The sequence below is a fragment of the Mytilus edulis genome, chromosome 4 (genome assembly GCF_963676685.1).
Source record: "Mytilus edulis chromosome 4, xbMytEdul2.2, whole genome shotgun sequence".
In the NCBI taxonomy this organism is placed as follows: Eukaryota; Metazoa; Mollusca; class Bivalvia; order Mytilida; family Mytilidae; genus Mytilus; species Mytilus edulis.
Genome location: NC_092347.1, coordinates 75128760 through 75141378, shown reverse-complemented (window position 1 = coordinate 75141378; position 12619 = coordinate 75128760). Strand labels below are relative to the sequence as shown.

Genomic DNA, 12619 nt, shown 5'->3' with positions numbered 1-12619 from the left:
GTGACCCAGCAGTTTACTGGAAAAATTTATGTGACACAATATCCATTTTTTTTGTGTGACCACCAAACTTGTATGAATCCAAAATTTAAGTGACCCAGCAGTTTACTGGTAAAATTTATGTGACACAAAATATCCATTTTTTATGTGACCACCAGACTTTTATGAATCCAAATTTTAAGTGACACAATAACCATTTATTGTGTGACCACCAGACTATTTAAGTGATGCAGCAGTTTAGTGGAAAAACAATTTGGGACACAGTATCTATTTATTGTATGACCACCAGACTTGTATGAATCCGAAATTTAAGTGGCCCAACAGTAAAATTTAAGTGACATGATTCCATTTTTTAAAATGAATGTGACCACCAGATCTGTATGAATCCAAAATTGAAATTCTCTTCACTGGTTAAATTTATCTGTAACAATATCCTTTTACTAGGTGACCACAAGATTTAAGTGACTCATATGATATCCTCGATATTTTCTTGAAATATAAATATTCCCAACAATCTTACAGCTTTTACATTAATGCTAGCATGACAAATCTTTGTTTGTATCAATGTTTGCTCAAGCATTGCAAATAAGATAGGCGGGGCTTCAGCTTTTATACACCATACTTCAATTTTATTTGACGTTACGTTTGAGGTTAAGGACACTAAATTTTAAAACATCACATGAGAAATATTCTCACATGTTTCCTTACCTGTAAATATACAATACAGGCAGGATTCTATTTTGTCAAAATCATCTCCCCAGTTCATTTTCACAATTGTAGAAATGGAAGCCAAAAATATTTTTTTTTCTCTTAAATATGCATTTTCATCATCCAACTTAAAAGACTGTTGTCAAGTACTGTTAGTAAAAACAAGAACTATCTTTAAAAAAGATATCTGACATATTTAAATTTGAGTACCGGTATATGTTTAAAACTATCATTTCGATAACCTTCAGAAGCACAATGACTTAATGATGCAGGACCTCTTTAATAAAATCTCCATCTGAATGTAACTACAAGAAATTCTTTACCAAGTCTGGTTATATTAAGACAATAATATATAAGAATATTGTGATGACACCTAAAAAATTTGTCAAAAATCCAGTGCAAATAACAAGAAACAAATATACATTTACTACTGTTTACATTAAACTTAATTCATGTTTAACAAAGCTAGAAACTTTTGGTAGTATAAGTAGTATCTTTCTGTTTACATTCACCAAAACCCCTCGGAAATCTCCCATGCGTAGGTGCGTTCTAAAAGTCATGTACAGTGAACCCTGAATAAACCGGACACCTGTCTAAACCAAACTTGTTCTGAAGACCAATCATATCACATTTTATGCATTGTGAACGTGATTAAACCGAATACCTGCCAAAACCGAACAAAATCTGAAGTCCTGAAGAGGTTCGGTTTAGACAGGTTTCACTGTACGTTCGTACAACAAAGTTTACATTAAAAATTATATAATTGTCCTGAATAAACAGCTGTCATGGATGCAAAGAGCTATTGGAGAAAAAAATATTTTAATAAAAATATAAATCTTTGTAAGATCTAGTTCAAATATTTGTAGTTTTTAACTTGCTTTCCATCACGATATAATTTTCGAGACGTTTTTTCAAACACAACCAAATCACTCACCATGACAGCATTTAGTCCAATCACAGAAAGGATTTTCGAGCATGCGTATTCTGTTGCCATAGTTAAGCGTCCTTAAGTTCAAAGGGCACAAACTGAAACTATACCGACTACGTCGGAAAAATAGCTATTTGAACACACCTACTCTGATTTTGTGATTCATTAGATAGGTATTTTATTTGACCCATATATTTCATCATTTAGTACTGTGATTTTTTTATGTTATAAAGTAAACCCCGTAGCTTTGCTATATAAAAATGATAGAATATGAAGCGATATGATGTATCAAATACTCTTGCTTTGTACGTTTTGAAGACAAAATATTCATCTCAAACACATCCAAACATAAAAAGGTGCACTCAATTTTCTCTTTCGATACCCATTTTTTAAAATATTTTCTTTAGTCACATAATGGAAGGGTAGACACGGATATAACTGAACTTATAGAATGATATGTTCTACATCCGTGGTAATTTTTAAAAACGGGAGGTTATGCATTTTCTTTATCCAACTTGATAGATACCCATGTCGTCGACTTAATATCTAATTGTTCTGCTTAACTATGTAATAGATAAATTAAAAACTTATGCAAATGTTTTTTGGTTTTTTTTTTAAATAGAACACTTTGTATTTGAGAAGAAAACTTATTTTAAGTTTCTATTAACTTTTTAATGAGCTTCGATTCTTTTTTATTCTATTTCAACCGGGTTTTCGCCTTAATATTTCGTCAATGAAAGAAAAATAGAAGCCCCGCCTATCTTAATTGCCATGCATGAGCATGAGCAAACATTGATACAAAAAAAAAAAAAAAAAGAGCCAAACAAAAATTTGTCTTGCTAGCATTAATGTAAAAGCTGTAAGGTAATTTGAATTCATGGCGAAACTCCTAGGCCTTTTTTGTGTTTCCAATTACAGAGTAACATAGAGGATGGTCGGTATGTCAATTTTTTTTGCTTGCCGAAATCCTGAATTTTTTCCCTTTTTTTCAAATTTTGTTGTTTTTGGCTTGAAAAAGGTTTTTCCACCTTCATTTTACCACGATCAGAATTTTTTATAGCATAAAACTTGGTTAGTCATTTTAGTAAAAGACAACATTGAATGTTTGATGAAATTTGGGTGATAACACAAGGTAGGGTCAGTCTGGTAACCGTAAACACATTTTTTGGGGCCTCAGGACTAAACAGCTTTACAAACCCCAGAAATCAACCTGATCAAAAAAAAAATAGAAAGTGCACAACTTCATTCCCTGCAGAACAATCTGTGCAAGTTTGTTAAATTTTGTCAAGGCATTAAGGAGGACGAGCAGATAAGAGAAGTGTGATGACGACGCAAGTGAACCCATTATGTAGCCCTGCTTAAGCAGCAGGCGTCAAAAGTATCATCTCTTTAGAAATCAAATAAAACAATTTAGACATTGGTAAAACATCTCAATCGAAAGAGTGTAATTTCCATTGTTGAGTCTAGTCTGATGTTAACGTATATAATTATCAGACTGACAGAGATCACGATAAAATTGCCCTCTCAGGAGTGACATAACTTATCTACAAGTGAAATTATCGGAAATATGAATGTTCATTCATGTCCAACAATTAATATAATCAAACTATAGCTGGACTTATGGTCATAGCTCTAACCTTAACGCTAACCAAACCCTTACTCTGTGTATAACCAATACATTTTATAGTGATGGCAGAAACAATGTACAAATGTAGACAAGAATATTGAACTGAAATGCTAAATGATTGTTAACTTACCCTTTATTCACGACTGAAATCACAACCAACATAGATCAAAAATAAAATAAATAACAAAACATTGAAAAAGAAAGAACAAACTAAAAACAGAAAAAGATGAGCAGGGAAAAAATATATAAAAGCTTTAAGCAATAGTTGTGCAAGAAAATGAAAAAAAACTGTCAAAAAAATATGTTTTTCCATTACAAATAATTCAAATAATCAAAAAAAGATAACTACTTAAGCTCTCAACATAAACCTGTAAATTTCGAAATTATTCATCTGGCATAAAATCAAAAAAACTCTTAACTGATGAAAAGAAAAAAATGCAATGTAAGGAAAACCATTAACTGAAAATTCTAATATATCAAAACGCAAGTCTGTACAAAATGCTGCCGCTTGGCTAAACTCAAAATCAGAATAAAAAGCTATGAAAGAACAAGGAAAATGATTCAAAAATAAAGATGCCATCAACGTCTTTAGTCTCCTTGGTAGCCTATAAAAAAAGAAAAGATAAACGCAAAATGAAAAGACAGAAGGATGATGAATAAATAAGAAAATAAAAAAAAACAAAAAAAAACAGACAGTTTATTCCTATGAACAAGGATTCATTAAAGTCCTTCAGTCTATTCCAACGTATGAAATACAGTGTACATCTCAATAGTGAAAAGAACAGCAATTCCTGTAATCAGCATAAGCAGAACAAGAACAGTCATATCCATGTTATCCTCCATCTTGAACTAGAAGTCAATGCATGTCACATAGCTTATGGTATATTTTTGTGTTTATGCAGATCTTTGAAAAAGTTAGCCATCACATAAAAACTTGGACCATGTCATAGGCTGATTTGTAGTTCATCAAAGGAAAAAAAAATGGTTTACCCCAAAACCACCAGGTCAACTGACAGACCATCATTTCTTTTAACAAATAAAAAAAAAATCATTACTGGGCCAGGACCAATTATAGCCAAGTTTTTTTGGTAATGCATAACAAAAACTGAGCCAATAAATAGTACATACATACATTCATAATAAACTGTTAACACAGAGATATGTCTTGCCTTTTTGTAATTTTAATAATTAATGCAAATTTTGAAATTAAAATAGTAATACTTTAACATGTAAGTTATGCAAGTATTCAAAGTCAATGAACCATGACTGAAGGTACATGGCTAAACAATCTCCATGGAAATGAGATGTGCCAATTCTAATACAACTGCATACCAAATACCATAATGCATTGACTTATCATAAGTCGTTCCTTTTAAACAAACCTAAACACAAACATTAACTTGTAAACTATGTAAAAGTGTCAAAGTCAATGAATCATGATGAGGGGGTGGGGCTATATAATCTCCATGGAAACGTGATTTGCAAATGTCAATAAATTTGCATACCAAATATCATTGACTTAACATTAGCTGTTCATCTTGAACTGACCTAACCACGAACTAATACATGTAAACTAAGCAAACATTTCCAAGTCAATAAACCCTGACTGAGGGGGCAGGGCCAAATATTCTCCATGGAAATGAGATATGCCAATGCTTATACACCTGCATACTAAATATCATTGACCTACCACTAGTGGTTCCCCATAAACTGATCTAATCACAAACTAATACATGTAAAGTAAGCAAACCATTCAAAGTCAATAGACCATGACTGAGGGGGCGGAGCCAAATAATCTCCATGGCAATGAGATGTGGCAATGGTAATACATCTGCATACCAATTATCATGGACATACCACTAGTGGTTCCCCATAAAACTGAGCTAATCACAAACTAATACATTGTTGACACTGTTGCCAACGCCAGAAACGGCATACCTATGTCTCGCTTTTTGACTCCGTCAAGGCGAGACAAAAATGTGTCAAATAACCAACAGTAAAACCTTCACCTTTACTTAACTGAATGTCTGGTCCAGTCACATATACAGTCCTGTCTACCCATTATGTGGTTTATCAGTATTTTCAATTATTATCATCAGTATTTTAAGAATTCTGTCAGTACAAACACCGGTGAGTGTCACAAATATGCAAGGAGGTCTGGGCGCATATGCCCCCCCCCCCCCCCCCCCCATGGAAAATTTTGAAAAATTAGATGCCATTTCCTGCATTCTGACAGCAATTTGGGTCATATTTTAAAGATGGAAAACAACCTTCTTGGTACAAATTTTAAAAGGATTCCTTCACCTAATCCTATCACCTATTACATTTTTGAGAATATTTGACTTTTTTTATAATGTTATAATTTTCATCAACCCCATCGGCCATGCTGATTTTAATATTCAATGTCAGAAGCCCGATCATTGAAACGATGGCACACTAATTCAGGATCAAAATCAGATTTTTTTCCAGATTCGCCCATCTCCGTAGATTGTTTAATACAATCTGTAAAGCGTATTTTGACATAAAATTCCGTGAAAAATATGGACAAATCGTACAAGTAATCACCTCTGCATATACATGTACACCTTGGGCTTGGGAATGACTTGGACTTTTACATTGAGGGAAGTCTGTTTACTACAGCAATATTTGTCATATATTTCAGGTAGGTGTCCTTAAAATAATGGGACTTTTGACAATATTTATTGTTACCCGTCAAATATCTTCTTATGTAAAAATAGGAAATGTGGTACATGTATGATTCAATAAGACAGCTATCCACCAAAATTCAAAAGAACAAAATGTCTGTTCCACTACAGCTTCCTGTCAAATTAATGTGACTTTTGTCCACCAACAAATGGCAACTAAATTACATGTACATGTATATCTGTTGGGTGTCAAATATTTTCCTATGTACATTAAAATACAGCAGCTATTTGTACAAAAATAAGCATGTATTGATCAAAATGTGACTTTTGATGATGCATCTAACTATGTCACTTATTATAAAGTGTCCACAATAATGTGACTATTGTCCTGTAACTATGTGACACTTGTGTTAAAGAATAGCAGCAAAATTAATTTAGCATGAAAGTTCCAAAATTAGCTGAAATACACAACACTAGGAGTGTCACAATACACTATTTTTCGTTGATTTGCTACTACGTACATGTATATGCAGATTATCTTTATATTATGTCACACATTTTTATCGGTACACACTGGAATATTAAACATGGAGGAAATGTAAATTATGTCAAGACCCATGTTAGACAACTGGAAATGACAAAATTTCTGTCTTGTGATATTTGATAGACAACTTAACACATTCTTACCGTAATCTAATGCCTATAGTGAATTTGTAATTCATACGAGAACATCAGAATTGAATGATAAATACAAAACATTGCTGAATCATGCAGTTGATGGTAAGAGTGAAACAGAAGAATGTGGTTATTGTTAAAATTGGTGTAATCAAAGGAATATCCATGTTCCAAACTGTATGAATAAAGTCTGTAATAATCCGAATCAAAGATTAATAACAGAAAACCAGCTGGTACATCATTCAAAATAGAAGCCATGGCCATGCTTCAGAAAAAAATGTGACAAGTCACATGGTCAGTAACTTCCTGTTTTATGTCCATAATTTATGGGCCATCCTATGAAAATAATGTTGTAATGTTTTGCATCAGCAGTGTTTGCCCTAGGCTATTTTAGAATAGTGGTCCCGCTACGCATAAATTTCGGCTGCCATGCTTTGATCAGAGCCACTAGGCTTCCCGCTAAGTGAAAAACTATCCGCTGTGTAAATTTATTATTGGTATAAATTGTAAACGAGAAGTGACAAAACACAACAGGTAATCACACATGTTCTGAATCTCAACCAACTGATAATTGGCAAGACATTGTGTGCTGGACATTTACAACCTCGTTTATAGTCTGGTGTTTCAGTTTAAATGATAAATTAACAGAGTTCGCGAAAACTTTTTTTGATCCGTCCTCTTAGGACTGACAAAGCGAGATTATATACCGGTCCTACAAAATCTGTCAGTTTTATCCTGAAATAAAATCAGTAACTTATTTCAACGGAAATTAACTTTATTTATTATATAAGGTTCCAACGCCGATCGTTTGCCAGGAACAACTCCTTGAATCAAGCCGCTTGAACAAATTTGATAGGCCACATGTGACTTGCCGCCTTGGTCAGTAGTTTGTTTATAATAAAAATCGGAAACCTGTTACGGAAATTACCGACAGGTACATCTGATGACCAATGAAAAAACGGTCCATCTGATAACCGATGTAAAAACGTGCCGACATAGGCACTGCAACGGCCGTTTTTGCATCGATCATCGAGACCGTCGCAAGTGGACAACATACTGGTACCAGCCTCATTTTGGCGGTCAGGACGGACGATTTTCGCGAACTCTGAATTAAAATAGGTCAGGTCCCACATATCTTTCCACATCAACAACCTTCTCCTGGACACCGGAGGTTTGACATTGAGATTTAAGTTAATCATTAAAAAAAAAAGACGCGAAAATTATCTTCTGAAAAAATTTAATCAGAAATAGGTGAAAAAATTTTAGTGCAATAGTTTTCACGACACGCTTCAAATTCACCATGGACCCCACCAGACATCAAAAATTTTCTAGGGAAAACACGGATCAGAAATAATAAATGTAATGGTCTAAACCAGGGCTCACGCTACAGGGCGACTAGAGCGAAGATGTGGCTTTTCCTCTCGTCACTTCCATTTCTCTAGCTCTCTGACCAGTAATGCCCTCATGTTACACATTTGTAATTGGAAGGGAGTGTATCTAAATTTTTTTTTACGAAACAAATGCCTGTGCTGTGTAAATGGCGGCCTTTATTTTAAGATTGGTTGAAAACTGGACGAAAAAATATATAGTCGGTTTTGTGGCATTATGAAGTGGGGCGAACATTTAAAAAGTTTCAAAGCCATTTTAGGCGAAACATATTAGACGATTATGCCTTGAACTCGTTTTATTGCTGGAAAATTAACAAAATAGACTTCGATTTTGGAACAAATAGTCATTGGACTAATCTTTCTTCAATCTGTGGGTAAATGTTATGTGATTTTGAGTCAACCCCCCCCCCTTTTTGAAGTTAAATGGTTGCTCCCTAACGCCTGTGTTGAGGGTGAAAAAACGCGGAAAATTGTTTGCGTTAATAATAAGTTCTATTTAAAGGATCAGGGTACCACAAAGGAAATTATACCTACGTGTACATGTTATTTGAACTGCTTGATGGTAAAGTCACACAGTACACACAAAAAAATACATGCATTAAACTCTTCAATTTCAAAAAAAATTATAATGTTAAATCCGTTGATCTGTACGTCCAAGACGTCAAAATCGAAATCTGCACAGTATTGGAGAGCGGATACAAATTCGTCGTTCTCTTCAAACAATAAAAAACCACGTGGAATTTCTTCGGACGGCATTGGAAATGTTGGGATATTAATTTCCTGCCTTTTGTCACATGACCTAAGGAAGGAAGTGTCACATAACGATAAAATAATGAAATACTTACCTATTCAAGAAATCTATATTCCACTGTTAAGTGTTTCATCAAGGACTGGTGATGAAATGCATCAGAAACGGTGCTCTGGAATGCTCTGCAGACGGTAACTGTTTTAGCGCTATTTTCCCTGCGCATGCGTCAGATAAAGCATTGCGGACCACGTAAATTTCCGAGGAGTTACGAGTAAAAAACACACGAGTTCCGGCCGGCGGGTTTTTCAAAAGTGTAAGAGAGATAACTCAAACATATCACACAAGGACGTCCATTTAATGGATAAAACTTGTCCAAACAAAATTATGTGACCTTTCACAAAGGAATTTTTGTGTCATAACACACCTTAATTTTGCTAAATTTCTAATTTTTTTATGTGACAGTCACATAAAAGGGAATGGTCACATAAATAACATTTGTACACAAATAAGGTCACATAACATGCATTTTGCAAACACGGACGAACGAACGAATGGACGGACGGATGGTCGGACGAACGAACGGACGCACAGATCAGAAAATATAATGCCCGTCTACTATCGTAGGTGGGGCATAAGATAAATAGAGGGGCATAAAAAGAAGTACTGTGAGAAGAACTAGTAAATTGATATCCCCGCTGACTAAACCCATTTTACACCGAAAAGGTTGAGAACATGAAGATGTATAATCTAAATGTATCACGCAACATGTGTTTTACAAGGACCACCAGTCCTTCACCTTTCGTTTGATACCTAAAAGTACTAAAATATAGTATTCATAGTTTTACATTTACACCTATGTGTAGGAACTGTTTTGTTTTAAATACATGCCTGTACTTCTTTCCAAGTTGTTCATTTTTCAACCGGGCCCTATTTGATGGTGCTACATCTCACAAAGTCTATCCAAATCATTTTGCAAAGAATTCCGCTCGAGCCGGTGTGAGGGCCCGTCTTAAACTCGCAGAGGTGAGATTTCGTTTTAACACCGTGTTGAAGACCTCGCTTTGACTTTGAGATGATGAACAGCAATACGAACGCTTTACCGTTGCTTTTAGTGTGTTTTTACTGTGCATGTACCGATTATGTGGGATGGATGGATACCCCGATGATCCTTAAAGAGTTTGGTTTTCTATTGTTTGGTTACTAGTATAAGAACGGTAAAATCTTATTATAAAAAAGAAACATATGCTTGGTCCGTAGCTGCGTCGCTGAATAAAATTTATAATTGAGGAAGCATGTGTTCTGCTCCAGAAAAATATATAAAATTATTAGCGTCAACAGAAACCAAGGAAAGATTGACGACTATTTTTCTTTCTTGTACTATGAGTGTTGTGAAATCTCAAACTACCGGCAAACAGGATGTAGCTGCACAACAGATTTCAAATTTGCTTACATACTACAACTTGACCTTATCAAGCTCAATTCCAAATATTAAATTAGATGCTTCCTTAATTTTCCATCCATGGACAATAAAATCCTTTGCTTTTTGTGTGTTTTTTTTGCATGTACTGATTTTGTGTCATGGATTTTTTTGTTTTTCTATTACAATGAGTTTCTATTACAATGAGTTTCTATTACAATGAGTTTCTATTACAATGAGGTTTTTATAATTTGAAACTATCCGGTAAACAGGATGTAGCTGCATTGTAGATTTACAATTTGCCGACAAAAGAATATGAAGAACTCTCTGTAATAGAAGGAAGTGTATTCAAAACTTTTCAAGCGCAGATATCATGCAATATTTGATTAAACTCCTGTATGGCAAACATTCTCCTTAAAAACTCTCATTTCAACTTTGTCCGGAATATTCTATAGGCAGATTCATGCAGGGTAAGCAGATTATAAGCTTAACCAATAAAATAACATACTTACCATTGCATCTGTATAACATATTTGAAAATATGACTTTTTCTTGTGAAAAACAGAAAACACCAAGTTTTCCACCTCGTAAAGTTGTATCAATTATGTTACCAGAATCTGCTAAAAGTTCTGTTCCTTCAAAAAACTGGACTCTAAAACATAAGAAAATAAGAATATTATTAATTCGTGTGTATCTTTTAAATTATAACAAAAAATTGCTTTCAGAAAGGTAACAGAAACGACAACAATAAGTTCACAAACAAAAATAACCAAGAGAAAACACTTGATCTTTTTTTCATTACAGGCATATTCTAGCCTCCTTCGTGGAACTCAGTTGGTTGCCTGTTCAGGCATTTATCACGACGGTATAAAGAACATACCACTATCTATAATAAAGTCTAGTGAGCGAGGAAACATACATTCTTATTTAGCTTTAGTTGGTTGACAAACTGGTCAGTTACTGGTTGCTACATATTTTCATTCTTATTCTTGAGCTACAATATAGATTTAATTTTTAATGTGTATTTTTGTATATACTTTAACCTATAATGGTTTTTCTTTTACAAATTGTGACTTGGATGGAGAGTTGTCTCCTTGGAATTCAAAAGACACGTAAATATCTTCAGTAAAAGAAACCAACCTTTACCTAACTTAAGGAAAATTATTCTGACCTGATCAGTCCATTGTTAGGTCTGTGAATCAGTTCCATCCTATAAGCTGTCTTGTCCTTCCATCCAACATTCAGTGGATCCTGCCATAATAACCTTACCTACAAGTAACAAAATTATTTAAATATTCCTTTGCCTCTCGTGTCCTCATAAATTTTTTAGAGCACCTTTTAAGAAATAAAAGATTGGATTAGACATTAATACGGAAATTGAAAGGAAATTGTGTCTGAGGACACGAATGCCCCCGTTAGTTTCCACGTTATAAAGGGGCATAATTCTAGTACGGTTAAAGCTAAGACTCACTGCCAAAATCAAAATTCGAACCATCACCGTCTGGGAGTTTTGGTTCTAAGCATTGTGTATTCATGAGTGTTTTATAATTTGGATGAGGAATACTTAAGTTTGAGTGGAGAAACTGAAAAAATTGCAATTTTCCAAGTTAAAATTAGGCATAACTCTAGAAGGTTGAAATGACTCACTGTCTTGAAACGAACTCGTCTATGTGTTGTGGTTCTTTCGTCCTTTTAGCTTGGTTACAGTTCTTAGCAGAGTGTATGAGTTTCACAAAATTTGCACGAGGCAAATTTAAATATTAAAGAGTGCGGAGAAAGTTTGGAGAACAGGAATTTCCCCTTAAAAACACCCAAACTCAAATTTCTGTTTGTACATGTATACATGTAGTAAATTATCAACCTCGATGAACAAATGTCGAGCCCCATATGTCTTACGATATCAAAGTTTAAAACTTCGATAATCTATTTATACATTATTATCCTTCAAAGTCACTCGGACCCCACCCCCTTTTTTTCTCTCTCAGGCTCTATCGCTGTCAATCATTGCAATTTAAGAAGTCAAGTTAATATGGATAGAATTTTTCAGTAAATGTTTTTGTTCTCTTTTGAAATGTTTCAGGGCCTTTTTGATAGAATAATGAACTTTGCCCATTGTAAAAGGCAATGCTTTTAGAAATAAAATTTATCTATCTCTTATGGAGTAAAAATTAAAAAAAAAAATGGACGAAATACTAGTATACCATTCCTTGCAAAAATTCGACAACAAAAGAGAATAGATTTTTATGAAGGCCAACTTGGCAAATTTGTACAAAAAATCGGTGCGAGCATTGTAATGTTTTGTTCTGATAGCAAAGTTGCGCAGCTCTAAATATTAATTATGAACGGCAAACATTTCGAATTGAAACATTTCTGAAAGATAAATTAATATAATCACGCACATATGCATATTCGAATCATAACTTGTTTATTCTATTTCATATAAACAAAAATAATAAATAGGAGTTGACAATTTATCAACCTAATAA

At 34.0% G+C, this 12619-nt stretch overlaps 2 protein-coding genes across 3 annotated transcripts in view; both read right to left on the bottom strand.

Moving 5' to 3' along the window:
• Positions 1-8924, bottom strand: part of LOC139520529 (uncharacterized) — a 57704-nt gene extending 48780 nt beyond the window's left edge. The window contains exon 1 of the mRNA XM_071313247.1: positions 8814-8924. The gene's annotated coding sequence lies outside the window, so the exon portion shown is untranslated. The remainder of the gene's footprint in view (positions 1-8813) is intronic.
• Positions 1-12619, bottom strand: part of LOC139520530 (cartilage oligomeric matrix protein-like) — a 133567-nt gene that overhangs the window by 58988 nt on the left and 61960 nt on the right. For both annotated transcript variants that reach the window (XM_071313248.1, XM_071313249.1), the window contains exons 22-23: positions 11305-11402; positions 10646-10785 (exon numbers count right to left, since the gene is read on the bottom strand). In XM_071313248.1, coding sequence (XP_071169349.1) covers positions 10646-10785; positions 11305-11402 — 238 coding nt within the window. The remainder of the gene's footprint in view (positions 1-10645; positions 10786-11304; positions 11403-12619) is intronic.